Source organism: Macrotis lagotis, chromosome 4 (genome assembly GCF_037893015.1).
Source record: "Macrotis lagotis isolate mMagLag1 chromosome 4, bilby.v1.9.chrom.fasta, whole genome shotgun sequence".
Lineage (NCBI taxonomy): Eukaryota > Metazoa > Chordata > Mammalia > Peramelemorphia > Peramelidae > Macrotis > Macrotis lagotis.
The window spans coordinates 59,044,614-59,062,820 of record NC_133661.1 but is presented as its reverse complement, the minus strand read 5'-3'; the positions used below and the strand labels follow the sequence as shown (position 1 = coordinate 59,062,820).

Below are 18,207 nucleotides of genomic sequence, written 5' to 3'. Positions count from 1 at the left end.
TAGAATAGGTAGGAATTTAATAGTTTGGAGGAGGTGGCAATATGGACATCAATTAAAGAATAGGCAAAGTGTTAAGTACTGTGGTGCCAAGTCCAAGGGGTATAAAGGGAATATAAAATAATCTAATGATATTGGAAAAGTAGAGTAGTATGGATCAGTTTTGCCTGAAGGTACAGATTCATATCCTGTCCAATCCATTTAGGCTGAGAAATGAGAAAACAATTTGCATGTGATGTGATCTATAGTGATTATAAAAGCATGGTGAGACAAGCCTACCCCTGCCCAAAATATGACTACCGTGGTCCTTATAATCATGTGCAGATTTTCTTAGTGAGATGAATGAGACCTTGTAAAAAAATTTAAGCAGATTTGGTTAAATTTTTGAGGACAGCCTCCTCAGATGATCTGGGATCTACCTTTCTCACATATGCAAGACAGCAGGGTCTGAACAATCCCTGCAGCTCACCTTCATTTCTTTGTTCACACTACCCTCTAGCGATAGCTCTAGGTCTTAATGAAAACCCTTTGCATTTTCTTTTCCTGATCCCAAATCCCTGCTTGCTTGCCAAGATGCTAGCTACCCAGGATTTACATCTATGGATTTCCTTTATCTATAGCCATACCAGACTATTCATCCTTAAATATAAATTTTATTTTCCTAACTTCAGAGACAGAGGGTTGAGAATAGTCTTCCAAACTTTCCCTCAAATCCCCCTCCCCCACTCCCCTTCTTCCCTGATGCCTTCTCCCTATCATGCAAGGCCCAGATCAAGTCCTGCATATCCTTAAGGTATTCCCAAATCCTTCAATCTAGAGCAGTTTATTGTAGAGTGATTGAACCCTCCAGTGAACACTTATAACTTGTCCATTCATTCAGGACTTTGCTGTGAAGATGTTTAAACTATAATTCTTCCAGGTTCCCTGGTTTACGGCATGGGAACTTCAACAGATCAAGATCACAATTTACAATTTAACAGAAAAGGTCAAGGCTAAGAGAGGGTAAATGAATTTGCCCTTCATTATAAAGCATATCAGGAGAATTTAGAAGACTCCTATCTTTTTGACTCCAAACCTCAGTGTCTGATAAACTAGCAACGCCACTTAAAATGACATTTCTTTAAAATAATGTTTATCTTTTGTAATTTCTTATAATCATATTTCTTTTATAGTCCTCATAGGGTTGCACAATTTTTTTAAATGCAGTCCCACATCAAACCTTAAACTGAATATAAGAGCTAATTATTATTACCTAAAGTGAATTCATAATTTTTCTTTTGTAAAAGCCCTAATTAGATCCATTTTTGCATTTTAAAAGACAATCTCAAAAAGTGGTTTTTTGTCTTAACAGACTGGCAAAAATATTAGATTTTGAATCAAAGGACCTGAATTTGAATCCCAGCTCTGCCACAGCATTTAGGCAAGTCGCTTCAGCTTCTCTGGGAGATTTCCATACCTGTAAAATGAAGGAATTGGAGTTCCTCCTCCACTTTAGTCTATAATCCCATGTTACTACCTGAAATACATAAATTAAATGAAATTTCTCACTTGCTAGAAGCTAGGAAGCCCAGGTATAAGTCATTGAGTGTCTAACATCTTGATGTTGTGGTACATAGGATGTTTTAAGGATCTGAACTATTACCTGCCTACATAAACACTCCTCCCCACCATGACTCAAAACAGATTTTTGGTTTCAGATTAGCTATATCCTCTTATAGGAACATCCTTTGCATTTTCCCTAGCTTTTATTAAACATACTTACTTGGAATGCCCCTTCCTCAATATCAATCCAACCTATCCAGTGTTTACTAGACTAAAAGAGCTGCCAGTCTATCTTCAACAAGACTAATCACCATTGCTGATAGTTCTTTCAGGCCATAAAGAAGCAATGACCCATACCACTCAACCAAGGGAAGCAGAGAAACCAAAGTTTACATCAGAATAAGATTAAATTCTTTACATCTAGTGCTGATTCAAAATTTTTAACACCTTTTGCATCCTTGATGAGGGTCTTGTGTCTTCCCTGACCCTGACAAACTCATTTCAAGGATTCTGAAGAAAACAAAAATTCTAGAAAATATAGGTGATAGACAATACAAATTATCACCCCTTCCCTCCCAAAAGGGTAATTTTGATTCATTCAGGACTTGATGTCTTTAATGGATTTATAATTTTTTCAAAATAAATGTTGATTCTCATCCAGTCTCATTACCCTTCAGAAAATCTACTTAACATAGTTCAACCCTGCCTTTTTATAGATGAGGAAACAGGCCTTAATAACCTAATTTTCCCAAGATTGCAGTCAGTGACTGCAGAGCCAGAATTTACAAGATTCCCCCACTTTACACTTACACCATTTTCTCCATTCCATAGTTGAAGCAAACAAGTCATCAATTTTCCTGATCATATGTATTCTAAACATTATGCCATGGTAATATGCTATTGGCTATTATTAATGCCTACCCTAAGAGATGAAAATACTCAAATACTTTTAATTAAATTATGGTAAACAGATGAGGCCAGCTGCATCTTCATGAATTAAATGTACTAAGATAGTGTTCACGTTCTTAGTGGCTGCTTAATATTTAATTGTAACTGAAACTTTCATCTGAAAATACTTTTTATACCCAACTTATCACTAAAAATCTTTGTCTTTTTCCAAATCATGTCCCAAGTTTTAAAAGGCAAACCTGAAATAATCTTTACTTCAGGCCTCAAAGTTCTCAAATTATCATTCATCAACTATCAAGTACTTTGTGAGTGCATTTTATTCCTAATTTTCCAACTTATAACCAAAATCCCTTTAGTGGTCATTATACTCAAGTCAAGAAAGCCAGTTTTTCACCTATGAAAAAAGATGCCACTGATTTTCATTTCCTAAGCCTTAATGACTATTTAAGGCTTAATTAGGAGGTATGCATGAGGGCTTTGGCTTTCACTACTCTGGAGACTCAACTGTATTGTGAATGGAACAGAACACAAAACTTTGTCACTTATTGAATAGATTTGGAAAAATTTCTATTAGTAATTGTCTTTTACTTGTTTTTTCCTTCATATGTTAGATGAAATCGAGTTTATGGAAAAATCAAAAGGCTTCACAATATCTTTACCTCAGTCTCCAGTCTTTGCTAAGACATCAACCAGTCCTGGCCAGGGCTACCCAGTCACAATTCTTAATGCTGCTAACACTAACTCCAGTCCCTAAGAAAATCACTTGGCTAAGGGAAACTTAACAGCTAGCAAAAGAAAGCCAAGGCACTCCAAGCTCAAAACTAAAGCTGTTTCTATTGTTGATTGACTGTCCACGGTCCCAGAGAACTTATCTGACAAGGTTAGAAATGCCTTCTCCCTTCTGCTACACCTTTCTGAATCTTTATACAAAGGAATTGTGTATTACTTATAACTGGTATAATAGTTAAGAAATACTTGAAGCTATTATCCAACAAAGGGCATAATGAAAATAAAAGTCAAAAGAATTCCCTCCCTGTGAACTGCCTGAACCTATTTTTGTAATATATTTTTGTATCCTCCAGTGATTTTTTTTTAAGTTTCAGTCTCAGTTCAGGTTAATTGCATTATTAGTTTTTTCGTTTTACAAGTCAAAATTATCAAATTTCTTTGTGTTTGTTTTATTGCCTTTACTAAGGACAGTCTTAAGTACTATGCTAAAGACTTATATATACAAGCTTAACATCTGCCTTCAAAAAATTCAAATTCATTCTAAAGGAGAAAGACAAAAACGGTGGTAGAAAGGGGAAAGGAATAACTTTTTTTAAAAGAATTAAGAAAGGGGCAGCTAAGTGGCCCCAAAGTCAGTTAGATCTGAGATCAATCCACTTTACTTATTTTCGCTGTGTGGCCTTGGGCAAGCCACTTAACCCCATTGCCTGACAAAAAAGCATAAAAATCATAACTTTAAAGACCTGGTTCTCAGCAAACATCTCAAACCATTACAATAAAAAATCTTGGATTTTCAGTCACATCTGACTTTTGGCAAGACTTTCAATTATAAAATGAGATGTTGGCTTTATTTGATGGACTCAGAATCTAAGATCCCAAATGACCTTCCCTTATTTTGTGCAAATTATAAAATAATGTACTATGTGTACTATGGGGAAATTCAAACTTAAAACTAATGATGTTGGGTGGATAGGTGGTGCAGTGGATAGGGCATCAGCAGTACAAATCTGGACTCAGACTCAGACACTTAATTACCTACTTGTGTGGCCTTGGGCAAGCCACTTAACCCCATTGCCTTGCAAAAAGCTAAAAAAAAAAAATAATAATGCTGTGCATTCATAAAAATAGGGCTTTTTCTAATTATAGGGAGAAAAGCATTTCCACCTAAGTGAATTTTCCAAAAGATTAAAAAAAATATTGAACGCAATGTAACCTCTGAAATGACTAAAAGATTAAGTTACTTAAAGGTAAGAGTACTATTTTTATCTAGTAATCAGTTTATCATTTCTAGGACCTAACTGCAGACACTTTGCTGACCAAACATCGTTTATACTGCTCCTACAAAGTATTAACTTTTTTCTTTATATAGAATCAAAGGTACACAAATTAGTGAATATTTATAAAGGGTTAAGGGCTATTTTTTAATAAAAATCTGCCCCCAAATATACCCAGTTTAGACTAACATATTTTATATCTACCACATTGGAAAGGTTATTATCCAAGACTTAAAAAAAGCTAATTGACATTCAACAAATTACATGGGGGTTTTTTTGCTTTTTTTGGGGGGTTGCAAGTCAAATGGGTTTAAGTGGCTTGCCCAAGGCCACACAGCTAGGTAATTAAGTGTCTGAGACCAGATTTGAACCCAGATACTCCTGACTCCAGGGCTGGTGCTTTATCCACTGCGCCACCTAGCTGCCCCAAGTTACATGTTTTCCTAATGGAAAAATTGAGGCATAACTAAAATTCAAAACATCTACTTGAAAAACAGGAAAATCAGGTTCTGAGGGAGGAAAAAAAAGATTTTCTTTTTCCCATTCCTTATTATGCATAGTTCAAGTCAAAATTGCTATTTATAGGTGCCAACCAGCTCCTCCTAAACCACCATCTGAGGACATAACCTAAGATAAAAACAAGTCTTTCCTACTTTCAATCCTTCCTCTCCAGTCACATTGCCTTTTCCCTATCCTCCAGTTCTACCACAGATCATATCAATTGTCATTGTTCCTGGATGGGGTGTGAATATCTATTTCCCCTATTGTACCCCCTAGTTATCCCTGTAATTTTATGGAGCAAGGGACTCTCTGCTGGCCATCAATCATGTGATCATTAATCAGTGAGTAGAGATTGTTTCATTCTTTGTAGTTGAATCTCTTAGTACTGAGTAGGCACTTATATCCATTGCATACCTAATTGCCTCATTTTACTTAACTGAAACTCATACATACAAAATCCACCGAAAATTAAAGAGTTTTAACAGTTTATTTACGCTCTGATGAAAAAATCCAAATTATCTTCACAGATAAACATCCACAGTGTCTTTTAATCCTTCTGTAAAGAAAAAATGAAATATACTAAAGTCAGTTACTAAGATTCCAAGTTGGCAATTAAATCAAATATTCATGCAAAAACAGTATTAGTAAATCGAGAATCTGGTTATTTTGATCAGTGTTTCAATGTAACAGTATAACAAGAGTTAAACAAATGTTAATTTTAATAAGTTCCAGAGTATGGTTTACATCAAAAAATTATCAGTAAATTTAGTTTTGTATGTTAAGATGCCATCAGGGCTCTTTTATAGAACATTTCTACATCGACTTCCTAATGCACATGCTTCTCTAAAATGGCATTCAGTTAACTAAATACTACTCATCTAAACAAAAAGCTTGAATTATACCTGTTATGAAATCTCCAGCTCACTGAATCAGTGGCAGCAGGAGGGAGAAAATAAAGGAAAGAAAAGTATCATTAGTAGTTACTTTCAAATTCCAAACGTAAAATTGATATGCATGTAAGTGCATACAATCAAGTACCATATTGTTTTGTTTAGTTTTTCATATAGTACTCAAGTCACAGTTAAGTACTCTTTCTAGAGAATGTTTTTAATCTTACCACTTTGTGGGAAGACAGTCCCAAATACTCGCGAGCTCCAAGATACAGGGTGACTAGCGATTGATAATATCAAATTCTCTTTCATTATATCTAGAACTGTGACAAACTGAACTAGTAAATCCACTCTGGTTTTAAGAGAGACAAAATCTAAGTACTCAAAGCAACCTTCTATGGTCAACAAAATAAAGAACTTGAGGCCCAGCAAGATTACACAACATTGAACTTAAAAGTCAACTTTAAATTCTCAGGCCAACAACTTTCTTTCCAAGAATTTTAAATGATATGCCCAGAGGGAGAAAATAGCAAAAAGTTGAATTTAGCTGGTTACAAGTTAAATTTACAACTATTCTTGATAATTGGCTGAAAAGAACAATTGGTATAGGAACTTCCAACAGTCCTTTAGCCTGAGTGCCAACAATTATTAACATTAATAGTTGTGCCTGATCATTCTAATTTTTCATAGCAATTTGACACTGATAGCATACAGACAACATTAACATCATATACACTCTTACAAAATATTAGTAACTGCAAATTCTAAAGCTAGAAATGTAAAGAGAAAGCAATGTGTTAAATATCTTTCAAGCTTATCTCAAAGGGCAAATTATGACCATCTTTTTTTTCCATTGTTGGACACTTAACTTTTGACAGTTTTGAAAAAACAAATGAAACACTAGGAACCCATAATTCAAAATGCTTATTCTAAGTGGTGTCACTAAGAAAATAAACACTAAGGCATTTTAATAGGATGAATTTGCAGATTTTTAACTTTTTCAATGCCTGACTACAAAAGAAAAACTTCAATTTATAAGGGACTCAAAAACTTTCCAATCAACAAAAAATAAACCTGTATCTCTTTTCACAAAAGATTAGAAATTAACTAGAAAAGATGAAAAAGGTGGTAAACTACTCAAGAAAATCATTGAGTTTGACAGAATTTATTTTTCCATTTGGAAAGAAACTCAAAGGAGTAACTGCATTTCCTTTGTTGTAGGCCACTTACAACTTTTACTAGCAATTAAGTGGACAATTTTTTCCTCAAAACCTTTCCCAAGTGCAAGGTAAACAGCTGACTTATTGTGAGGCACCACCCCTGGGTCTCCCACAACATGCATTTCAGGAACAAAAATGTTTCCACTTCTTCAGTCATTAACTGTCCTTGTTCTAAAGCATGATATTCTGTACTACAGAATATCATTTAACTTCAAAGCAGACATGCAAAGCAGAAACAAAATGTGAGTGTGATGCAGTCTCTACAATCATCACGCTGTGTTTTTAAACTCAGTACCTGCTAGATACTTCATTTCTGATGAACAAGAAATCCAAGAAAGTATGGAAAAAAGGCAAAAGAAAAGGTTAAAACTAATGTGGCAGAAATACTTGTTTAACCATTTACAACCCACCATCTTAATGTCATTTAGACTCTAAGCTGCTTAGCATAATACTATTATAAAGCTACCAGCAAGAGGTAAAGGATTTCTGGGGAAATGGAAAGTAACACAGCAAACTTAACAGAACTACTTCTCCAAGCCTCTAGGGAGGTAAGCATCACACTGATTCAAATATATTGTTCCTTGGACAGGCAACAAGTTTTAAAGAGCTGATTAAATCCTAGAGAATAGGTGCTGCTTGCCCTAAATGAAAAGAGACTTTTCTGATTCCAATTTCTGAGAAGTTAGGATCAGTATAAGTGAATCAACATAGAAACCAAACTACCAATTTGTAGTAGGCAAAGCTAAACTACCAAAGACATTCGACATTCTCCTGTATAGCTTCATTAAAATATGTTACCTTCTGTTATCCAGAAAAAGTAGGGAGAAAATATTAAAAAGGTTATTCAGTTAAAAAAAGCCTTCCTTTCCATAAAACCAATTATTGCATTTACATTGAGATTCTTCCCTCAATATACTCTACCTTTTTGCCAGCACCGACATTTGCCTTTGCAGTGCCCCTCACTTTCTTCATTCTGTTCTTGCGTTCCTTTCGCTGCTTTCTTGATGTCTTTTTCTTCTCATACAGACCATGCTAAAAAAGGGGAAAAGATTAAACAGAAAATTATACCATGCAATAATGCCAATACTCTTATGTACCACCTTACTACAAAACAACCAGCTCCTTAAAGTTACTCTATAATCACATCTCACCTACAGCCAGATGCCAGGCCCACAGGTCCTTGAACACTGCAGCTTTTTTGTGGAATGAATAAACATGCCATAGGCTGGTACTTCCATTAAAAATCAGAAGAAATCTGATAATCCTTGTAGTTAAAAAGAATTTAAAAATCCCAGTACTCTATGCAAAGGCTTGACATTTTGATTCAAATTCTCACTTCTTTGTGAGACTAAACTAACTCCTGATATTTCACAATTTGTCATTTTATTATACCTTCATACTGGCAAAATAGTAAGACAATTGGATCCTATGCAAAGAAAGGTCTTGCCCTAAAGAACCAAAAGGAACTCAGTTGAACAGGAGAGACAACAAGCATGTAAAACATGCAGAGTACAAATGAGGGGTTGACCTCAGAAAAACACTGGCATTAAGAGATTTCTTGCAGAAAACAGAATTTTTAGCTGAGGCTTGAAAAAAGCCAAGGATATTCATATTAGGAATTCCAGGCACAGTAAAAATGTAGTCAAGAGAAAGTAACTTTGGAGAAAACAGTTTCAGTGGAATAAAGAGTGTAGGAAGCCAGTCTATAGAACTGTGATAGAGAGGAAAAGAATGAGACAGTAGGCAATGACTATAACCATGGACAGTCCTCTCAAGCAATCTGGCTGCAAGAAAGAAACTAAGATAGCAAGATAAGTCAGAGGGAGTTTTTTTTGAGGGTAGGAGACATGAACAGAAAAGAAACAGTGGACAGACAAGGAGAAAGCAAAGATAGTAAGGAATATTGACAAAAGAGGGAAATGTACTGAAGATAGGATGGAATAGGATCACTTGTGCATATAGAAGAGTTGATCTTTACCAGAAAAGCCACTTCTTTATATAGCTCACATTTTAGGTGCTGCTCCATTGCATTAATAATGAATCACAAGATACCTACCCTTGCAAGTCTGTGCTTTGGTTCATTTTTCTTTGCATAGTCAAGGGAATCATAAATCATGCCAAAGCCTGTTGTTTTGCCACCACCAAAATGGGTTCTGAATCCAAAAACAAAAATGACATCTGGAGTTGTCTTATACATCTTGGCCAGTTTTTCTCGGATTTCAGTCTTAGGTACTGTGGCCTTGCCAGGATGAAGGACATCTATAACCTAAATGAAGATTTTATTCTTAGTTTTGTATTCATAAAACAAAGTATAATAAAAAAGATTTAAGGCAAAAGAAAAAAAAAGCACCTGACTGATATTCTTACCATCTGTTTTCGCTGAAGAAGTCTGTTTGTCATGAACTTCCTGGTTCTGATGGTTACTGTGTCATTCTGCAAATGTAATTAAACAATTAAGAAAAATTAAGGGAAGCTGCATAAAAAAGATTAGATTTTTATTCAAAAGTGAAAAACTGTCCTAAACTATTGTTACAAAGGGGAATTTTAATTTCTCTGTAGCCAGTCTAAAATTGGGAGGATCAAGTCAGTGAGGGGATAAAATGTCTTGGGTCCTATTTTCCACAAAGGGCCTTTGCAATTGTATTTCATGATCTTAAAATTGTGGGGCTATCTTTGGGAAATCAAATGCATTATCATTCTATGTCAATACACCTATCAATAGTTTCTTTTTTTATTCTTAGGTCTAGGAGGGAGGAGGGCTAAAAAAACAAAAACATAGGAGTAAAAATTTGCAAAGAAAAAAAGAGAAAAATCACCTAATGTTACAACAACACAGAAGTAAAATAAAGTTGGCTGGTTACTTCAGGTTTCAAGACAGTGACTGCCAAAGGTTATTCTAAAGGCAGCACATGGGTTAAAGTCAGCGCAAACTGTCAAGGCTTAGGGGAACTTACCTCCAGGGCTCTATGCTAGACACTAAGGATACAAAAGCGAAAAAACATTTACAGCCTAGGAAGTCATCATTATCAACAGTCTTATGGGTTTCATTTGGTTTCTGCTTAATAGTTTCCTGGGGTCCCTTCCAACTTTTAAATTTTGTGGCTCTGAGGGACAAACCTTCCTCAATAGGGGTGTAACCCCCCCCCCCGAAGGAGCCTCCCTGAGGCTGGATGTGGATCCTGGGGTTCCACCACCCACGGGTAAGGGGGAATCTCGACTGACCTGGGGGGGTCTAATGACTGGGGATCTGCAGGGAGCCCCGGGGGGCTCCCTCAGTCTGCGCGGGGGCCCCTGCTTTTAACATAATTGGGGGGAAAACGCCCTGCGGGGCCTGACAGACGTGCGGGGAGGGGGGGTCTTCATAAAGACCCGTTTCTGACCCCAACCACCCCCGTGAAGGGAGGGATCGCGCCCAGGAGCGGAGAGGTCGGGCGCCATGCCGCCACTAGGCCGCAGCCCCGGCCTCTCCTGCCCGGCCCTCCCCGCGCCCACGGCCCCACACCAGCCCGGCCCGGCCCCGTGCCCCCTTCTGCCCACAACTCGCCGCTCTTGGAGCGCGGTTCCCGGCTAGTTTCAACATCGGAGCGGACAAGAGGCCTCCAGGAGACGGGCTGAAAGAAGAGTCGAGAGCCGAGCCGAAGGATGGCGCAGATGCGAGGCGGATGGCGTCTAGACCCCAAGGAGACTCACCATGGTGGCGGCCGGCTCCTCGAGCAGCAGGAGAGGGAAAGGGCCGCGAGAGGTCCCAGCCAATCCTATCAGAGCTCGGCCTAGGACCCCGCGGAAGGGGCGGGTCTTAGGCGTGGGAGGTGCCCGCAGGAATGCCTGCTTGGAAAAGGCCCAACATCGTCCTCCATCGCCTTTCCTGAATCCTTAGGAGGGCGGTTTCCTTTTCCAGTTCTCCGGGCAAGCCAAGGGAACACTCCCTGCCCCTATGGAGCCGGGGGAAGGCGAGAGTGGGAAGTGCTGAAGCTGCCCGGGACAACGCCTGACGGCTCAGGCGGCGACGTGCCCCCCGCCCGTCGGCGTCATTACGTCACGAAGTGGGGCAGAATCGGGGAACGACGCGCGTGGGCTAGGGAGCTCTCGGGTGGGCAGAGGCCTCCATCACGCGCCAAGTCCGGCTGAAGGCAGATTGCAGGCCCGGGGGGGCCGTGATGACTCTGAAAATGCAGGATAGAGCACCAGCCGTGGGGGCAGTGCCAAGGGATAGAGCACCAGCCCTGGGGGCAGTGTAAGGGGATAGAGCACCAGCCCTGGGGGCAGTGCCAAGGGATAGAGCACCAGCCCTGCGGGCAGTGCCAAAGGATAGAGCACCAACCCTGGGGGCAGTGCCAAGGGATAGAGCACCAGCCCTGCGGGCAGTGCAAGGGATAGAGCACCAGCCCTGGGGGCAGTGCCAAAGGATAGAGCACCAGCCCTGCGGGCAGTGTAAGGGGATAGAGCACCAGCCCTGGGGGCAGTGCCAAGGGATAGAGCACCAGCCCTGGGGGCAGTGCCAAAGGATAGAGCACCAACCCTGGGGGCACTGCAAGGGATAGAGCACCAGCCCTGCAGGCAGTGCCAAAGGATAGAGCACCAACCCTGGGGGCAGTGCCAAAGGATAGAGCGTGCCAAAGGATAGAGCACCAGCCCTGCGGGCAGTGTAAGGGGATAGAGCACCAGCCCTGGGGGCAGTGCCAAGGGATAGAGCACCAGCCCTGCGGGCAGTGCCAAAGGATAGAGCACCAACCCTGGGGGCACTGCAAGGGATAGAGCACCAGCCCTGGGGGCACTGCAAGGGATAGAGCACCAGCCCTGGGGGCAGTGCCAAGGGATAGAGCACCAGCCCTAGGGGCACTGCAAGGGATAGAGCACCAGCCCTGGGGGCAGTGCCAAGGGATAGAGCACCAGCCCTGAAGCCAGGAGGACTGAGTTCAGCCAGGGCCTCAGACACTTGTCACCTAACTGTGTGACCTTGGACAAGTCACTCACCAACCCCATTTCCTTGCAAAAAGAAAAAAAAGTTTATCATTAAGAAGACCAAAGGTTATCATCTTCTATTTTTAATCATATTATTTTTTTTCTCTCGTTTTCTTTCTTACATTTATTTGGATCTGATTCTTCTCTCATAACATATCCAATATCAATCTATGTTTAACATGGTTATAAATATAAAATTTGGGGGCAGCTAGGTTGCCCAGTGGATAAAGCACCGGCCCTGGAGTCAGAAGTACCTAGGTTCAAATCCGGTCTCAGACAGTAATTACTTAGCTGTGTGGCCTTGGGCAAGTCAACCCCATTTGCCTTGCAAAAACCTAGTAACTAACTAAATAAATAAATGAAAAACCTGGTAACAGGTAGAGCAGTGGATAGAGCATCAGGAGGACCCTCAAATCCTGGCTGACCCCATTACTTTGCAAAAAACAAAACAAAATAAATATAGAGCCTAAAACAGATTGCTTTCTATCAGGGAAGGGAGGGAGAAAAATTGTAAAACTCAAAACCTTACAAAAAAAAAAAGGTTAGTAAAAACTACCATTGTATGCAGTTGGAAAAACAAATTAAATATTTAATTTTTCTTTAAAAAGAGTTTATCGTTTTGAAAAAGCTTTATAAGTGACAGATACTGTCCTATATATAACCCTAAGAATTCAAAAAAAGGCAAAACATAATCCCTGCCCTCAGGGAACTTGCATTCTCATTGGGAAGACAAACATGAAAATAACTAGCTACATTCAGGATTTACACGGGAAATAAGTGATCTCAGAAAACACCTGAGGGGAGACAGGAAAAGCCTTCAACCGAGAGAGAATCCAAGTTAGGTTTAGACTCAGGAAGAGGCAGAATGAGAGAGAACATTCCAGACTTGGGGCACATCCAATTCAAAGTCACAGAGTCGGGAGATGGAGTGTACCAGTAAGCCTCTGAAGCTGAATTTTAAAAGGGAGCAAAGCAGGAGGATATCCATCAGAAATTCTCATTTGATCTTCAAAGTAATAGGGAGTCACTGATGTTTGTTGAGCAGAGAAATGACACTTTCAGAACTGGGCTCTGGGAATATCAGTTTGGCAGCTTTGAGTGGTAGATGAATTAAAAAAGAGACAAAGTTAAGACAAAAGGCCATTTCAATATATCAGATAAGAAGTGAAGAGGTCCTGAACTGCTTCTATCCATCAGTGGATAGAAGGGGATGAATACTACAGGTAATATTGGAGGTAAAATGAACAAAATTTGGCTACTGCTTCCAATAGGTAACAAATAGGAGAGAAGGAGACAAAGGTTGAAGACTGGGTGTTTAAAAGAATAACAGTTATTTCATTATAAAAGGAGACCAAAATGATATCACAATATTTGAGACAAATGACAGTGTGTCCAATTATGGCTGATCAGCCCAATATGAGCTTGGGGAATGTTTTACTACACAGTAGGGCACAAATACTCAATGTGAACACCTGAAGTGGGTATTCTAGACTTACGTATGCCATGTTTCCTTTGAGATGCTTCCATTCTGCCTTCCTCATAGAGCAAAGCCCCCCACTGATGATGGGTGGTCCTGCGCCAGTACCTCCCATGCTGTAAAATCAATTCTAAAATTCTTCAATGAGGTCTTCAGGGTATCTCGGTATCACTTCTTCTGTCCCCCTTGTGAGTGCTTGCCCTGTGTGAGTTCTCCATAAAACAATCTTTTTTTTGGAAAGCATACATCTGACAACATGTCCAACCCATTGTGGTTGCACTCTCTGTAGTAATGTTGGAATGCTGGGCAGTTTAACTGTGAAAGGATCTCAGTGTCTGGTATCTTCTCCTGCCAGATAATCTTCAGAAGAATCTTCCTAAGACAATTTAAATGGAAGTGATTCAGTTTCCTCACATGGTGCTGGTAGACTGTCCAGGTTTCACAGGCATATAGCCATGAGGTCAGCACAATGGCTCTGCAGACCTTCAGTTGGGTATTCAGTCTAGTACCTCTTTTCTCCCTTAAGTTCTTTCAGAGCTTCCCAAATACTGAGCTAGGTCTGGCAATGCGAGTGTCAACCGCATTGTCAATGTGTACCTCCTTGGAAAGGACACTGCCAAGGTAAGTGAACTTCTTCACAGTACTCAAAATTTCTCCATTTGCTGTAATCAATGGTTCTACATATGGATGGTGTGATGCTGGCTGATGGAATACCTGTGTTTTCTTGATATTATTAGACCAAAATGTGCACAAGCAGCAAAGAATCGATCCATACTTTGCTGCATTTCAACTTCTGAGGCTGCATTGAATGCACAGTCAGCTGCAAACAGAAGATCACATACCAACACTCCCTCCATTTCAAACTAAAAAATTTGTCAGCAGTGCAGGAGATGACCATGTTCATCCTCATTGAAGGCATTTGATTTCATGGCTGAAAACATCATGCTAAAAACTAATGGAGCAAGGACACATCCTTAATTTACTCCATTAGTGATTGGGAAATCTCAAGAGCATCATCCACTAACCAGAACCTGGGCATGTACGCTGCCATGGAACTGACATACAATACTGATGGCCTTCTCCAGGCAACCAAATTTTGACATAATTTTCCTTAAACCCTCATGACTGACGGTACCAAAGGCCTTGGTCAGATCTACAAATGTGGTATATAAACCTCTGTTCTGCTCCTGTCATTTTTCCTGGAGTTGTTGGAGATCAAACACTATGTTGACTGTTTCTCTACCCTTTCTGAAGCCACACTGGCTCTCAAGGGGATGACCATCTTCCAGGTGAAGATCAGCCTATTGAGAAGGTCTCTATAAAGAATCTAACCAGCAATGACTAAAAGAGAAATGACCCTATGATTGTCACAGGACAATCTATTCCCTATACCTTTATAGAAATGACAATGGAAGCATCACTGAATTCTTGAGAAATAACCTCTTTTTTGCCATATAACCTGGAAAATTTCAGGCAATTTTTGGATGAGCAATGGAGCCCTACCTTGTAAATCTCAGCTGGAATAGAATAAGCACCAGGTGCTTTGTCATTTGACAGGAGTCTAATGGTATTCAAAACCTCTTCTTCAGTTGGGACTTCATCTAGGGACTGATTGACTTCAATTTGAGGTAAATGGTCAATGACCTGTATTGATTGATGATGGTCTGTTAAGAACACCACAGAAGCCCATCTTTCTAGGATCATTTCCCCATGCTCTAGAGGCCTTTCATCCATAAATATATAAAATATAAATATATATAACATATAATATATAACATATATGATAATATAAATATATAAATATGTAAATTCAGAGCACTGTAAAAACATTCTGCTTCGTTACTGTTGACATAAAAATTTCATTTGCCTTCTTACTGAGTCAAGATTGCTGCATCTCTCCAAGCTTTGCTTGGACTTTGCTTTTGATGGAATTTAATGATGCCTTCTTGGAAATGGATAAACTATCATGCTGGTTAACCCTGTGGAGTTCTTGTTTTTCACTTAACAGCTTCTGTATTCCCTGTCATTTTTATCAAACCAGTCTTGGTGTTTGTGAGAATTCTGAGCCAGAGGAGTAAATGCAGTACTGCATACCAGATCTCTGAAAGCTGCCCATTATTTTTCTGCTCCCTGTTGCCAACTTCAATTTAACAACAGACTGTTCCCACTCAGAGAGATACTCTAATCTCTTGAGAGCAATTCTTCTAGTATTCATTTTGCTTTGTGGCTACCACTTTGGCTGAATGGGAATATTTAGCTTGGAGAGGAAGAGTCTGTGATCAGTCCAGCATCCTGTACCATACATTGCCTTTGTCACTCTCATATCCTGTCGATCTCTTCTCCTTATAATCACATAGTCTATTAGGTGCCAATGTTTGCTTCAAGGGTGCATCCATGAAGTTTTATTGCATTTAGGTAAATAGAAGACAGTGCTTGTGATGAGAAGGTAATGTGATAAGTCTTCAGGAGTAGATGACCATTGCTGTGGCTGTTTCCAACTCCATTCCTCCCTAGGAATCTATACCAAGTCTGGTAATTTGAGTCTACTCTAGCATTAAAGTCAACCAAGAGGGTCCATCAGAAGATAGAAGGGGATGAATACCACAGGTAGTTTTGGAGGTAGAATGAACAAAATTTGGTTACTGCTTTGGATAGGTAGCAAACAGGAGAGGGGAGTCAAGGGTGTCTGAGGCTGAAGACTGGGTGACCAGAAGGATAACGGTGCAAACAACAGAAATTGGGAAGTTCAGAGGTTCAGAAAATTCAGCTCAGTTTTTAAGAGAAAGATAATTATTTCTGCTTTGTAAATCAAATTTAAAAACAACAGTAATCTAAAATTTTTGAACATGGATGATATGGAAATTTGTTTTCTTTGATTATATTATTAAAAATTTTACTTTCTTACCTGTTAAATTAAAATGATAAAAATACATTCTTCATCAAAAAAATTAAAATGAAACATAAAAGCCAAAGTAAATGTAGAGGAATAAGGGTGAAGTTGGAATTGATGAAACTGGTGGCTAAAGGAAAGAAGTAAAGGTTTGAAACAGACACTGTGGAAAAAGGAAAAGGCCCCCTATATACAAAAATATTTATAGCAGTTTTTTTGTGATGGCAAAGAATTGGGCATTGAGGTGAATGCCCATCAACTGGAGAATAGTTGAACAGGTTATGGTGTGCTTCAAGAAGAGACAAAGGGGATAGTTTCAGAAAAAGGTGGATGAATGGAAAGACTATATATGGACCAATACAGAGCAAAATGAGCAGAACTGGAAGAACATAGGACATATTAACAATTCCTGAAACAATAATCTATAGTGGGTGGCGAGGTGGTGCAATGGATAGAGCACCGGCCCTGGAGTCAGGAGGACCTGAGTTCAAATGTGGCCTTGGGCAAGCCACTTAACCCTATTAGCCTTGCAAAAACCTAAAAAAAAAAAAAGGCTGTTATATTTAGGGATCATTAGAGACTCAGACCCCCCTTTCTGCATTTTCGCCAACAGGAATGTCAAGGGGGTCTGAGGGCTGAGATGATGGGGTGGCTCTGGACCAGCCAAATGAAATTCTCAGAGTTGGTGATGACATCACCTCCCTGACGTCATGGTCTTCTTGGAGAACTTGGAAGGACACACGTCAGCAGTTGCGTTCCCAGCCTGGGCAGCAGCGCGCCTGGCGCAGAGCAGGCGAGTAATAGATGCTGGTGGCATCAGGAGGGCGTGAGTAGGCTGGGCGGGATGGCACCTCCCTTTGGGGGCAGGGCTGCACTCTCACCCCTGGTTCAGGGGACGCCGCCGCTGAGCCTCCCCGGGGGCGCCACCAGGGGGCGCTGCGGAGGAGGGGGCGGGACGGCCTCCCGCGCCTGCGCGTCTCCTCTAGCACGTGCCGGAAGCGGAAGAAGCGTCTGCCGGCGCCGGGCCGGGAGCGCTACGGAAGCCGAGCTGGGCCCGGGCGACGGCGCTAGCGTGGCCGAGCGCGTCCCTCGCCCCCCGCCGCCCCGGCCTCCCTCCGCCTCCGACGCAGCCCCGGAGCCCGCGGGGGCCGCGGCCCGGCAGCCTTCGCCATGGTGAAGGAGCAGTTCCGCGAGACGGATGTGGCCAAGAAAATGTGAGGGGGGCGGGGGTCGCGGGGCGCCGGGGGGCCCCCGCCGAGGGGTCTCCATGAAGCGCCGCTGCGTGCCCGGTGGGGGGCCCCGGGGCGGGGGGCTGGGCGCTCCTTGGCTTCCGGCACGGCCTTGGGCTCCTGACGCGGGAGGGGGCGCGGGGGTGACCCGGGGGGCGGCTCCTGGGGGGCTCCCAGCGCAGGAAGGCCCCGCAGCGCCTCGGGGTTCGGCCTGGGGCCCGCAGAAGGTGACGTAAGTGGAGCTCTCAGACCAGTCACCCCCAGGGGGAACTATTCAGGAGAAGCTATTTTTACTGTTAAGGTGATTTGAGGTATTAGAAAAAGTTATTTATGTGCGATTGCTCCTCATACTGTTAACTATTAAAGTGCAATATTTTCATAAAGTCCCACCATCCTACTGTTTTACGTTTTATTTTTTATATTTATAGACAGAGGCTTTTGTTTTCGATATATATATATATGTGTGTGTGTGTTTATGTTTTATATTCATAGACAGATGCATCTGTTTCCAAGAATTCATTGGGACTTTTTACCCATATAAATCAATTGCCTTGATTGAGGATCATTTTTGAGTAACATTTATTTCT

At 40.9% G+C, this 18,207-nt stretch overlaps 2 protein-coding genes across 6 annotated transcripts in view; one reads left to right on the top strand and one right to left on the bottom strand.

The window, feature by feature from the left end:
* Nucleotides 1-5,425: 5,425 nt before the first annotated feature.
* RPS24 (ribosomal protein S24) lies at nucleotides 5,426-10,832 on the bottom strand. Of its 4 annotated transcripts, XM_074232930.1 has the most exons (7): nucleotides 10,607-10,735; nucleotides 9,430-9,495; nucleotides 9,119-9,328; nucleotides 7,984-8,094; nucleotides 7,358-7,375; nucleotides 5,855-5,876; nucleotides 5,426-5,508 (listed from the first exon to the last, which is right to left on the bottom strand). In XM_074232930.1, exons 1-5 carry the CDS (start codon nucleotides 10,640-10,642, stop codon nucleotides 7,370-7,372), a joined length of 429 nt encoding a protein of 142 aa, XP_074089031.1. In that variant the 5' UTR covers nucleotides 10,643-10,735; the 3' UTR covers nucleotides 5,426-5,508; nucleotides 5,855-5,876; nucleotides 7,358-7,369. The 4 variants fall into 4 exon arrangements, with proteins under 4 accessions (XP_074089031.1, XP_074089032.1, XP_074089033.1 ...); XM_074232931.1 differs by lacking the exon at nucleotides 7,358-7,375; XM_074232932.1 differs by lacking the exons at nucleotides 5,855-5,876; nucleotides 7,358-7,375; nucleotides 10,607-10,735 and adding an exon at nucleotides 10,753-10,832.
* Nucleotides 10,833-17,503: 6,671 nt separating this feature from the next.
* The window catches only part of POLR3A (RNA polymerase III subunit A), a 56,588-nt gene continuing 55,884 nt past the window's right edge, over nucleotides 17,504-18,207 (top strand). The window contains exon 1 of one of the 2 annotated variants that reach the window (XM_074232927.1): nucleotides 17,504-17,605. In XM_074232927.1, the coding sequence (XP_074089028.1) occupies nucleotides 17,562-17,605 (44 nt within the window). In that variant the 5' untranslated portion in view covers nucleotides 17,504-17,561. Of the gene's footprint in view, nucleotides 17,606-17,830; nucleotides 17,922-18,207 lie in introns of those variants that run through there. The other variant, XM_074232928.1, reaches the window with a different exon arrangement.

Bases quoted from the DNA above. Each gene is read 5' to 3' on its own strand.
- RPS24 (XM_074232929.1), bottom strand. From the start codon at position 10,642: ATGTTGAAACTAGCCGGGAACCGCGCTCCAAGAGCG. The intron at 9,329-9,429 runs GTAAGAATATCA...ATCTTCATTTAG, and splicing joins TTCTTCAGCGAAAACAGATG to GTTATAGATGTCCTTCATCC. The intron at 8,095-9,118 runs GTAGGTATCTTG...CCCCTTTTTTAG, and splicing joins CAAAGCACAGACTTGCAAGG to CATGGTCTGTATGAGAAGAA.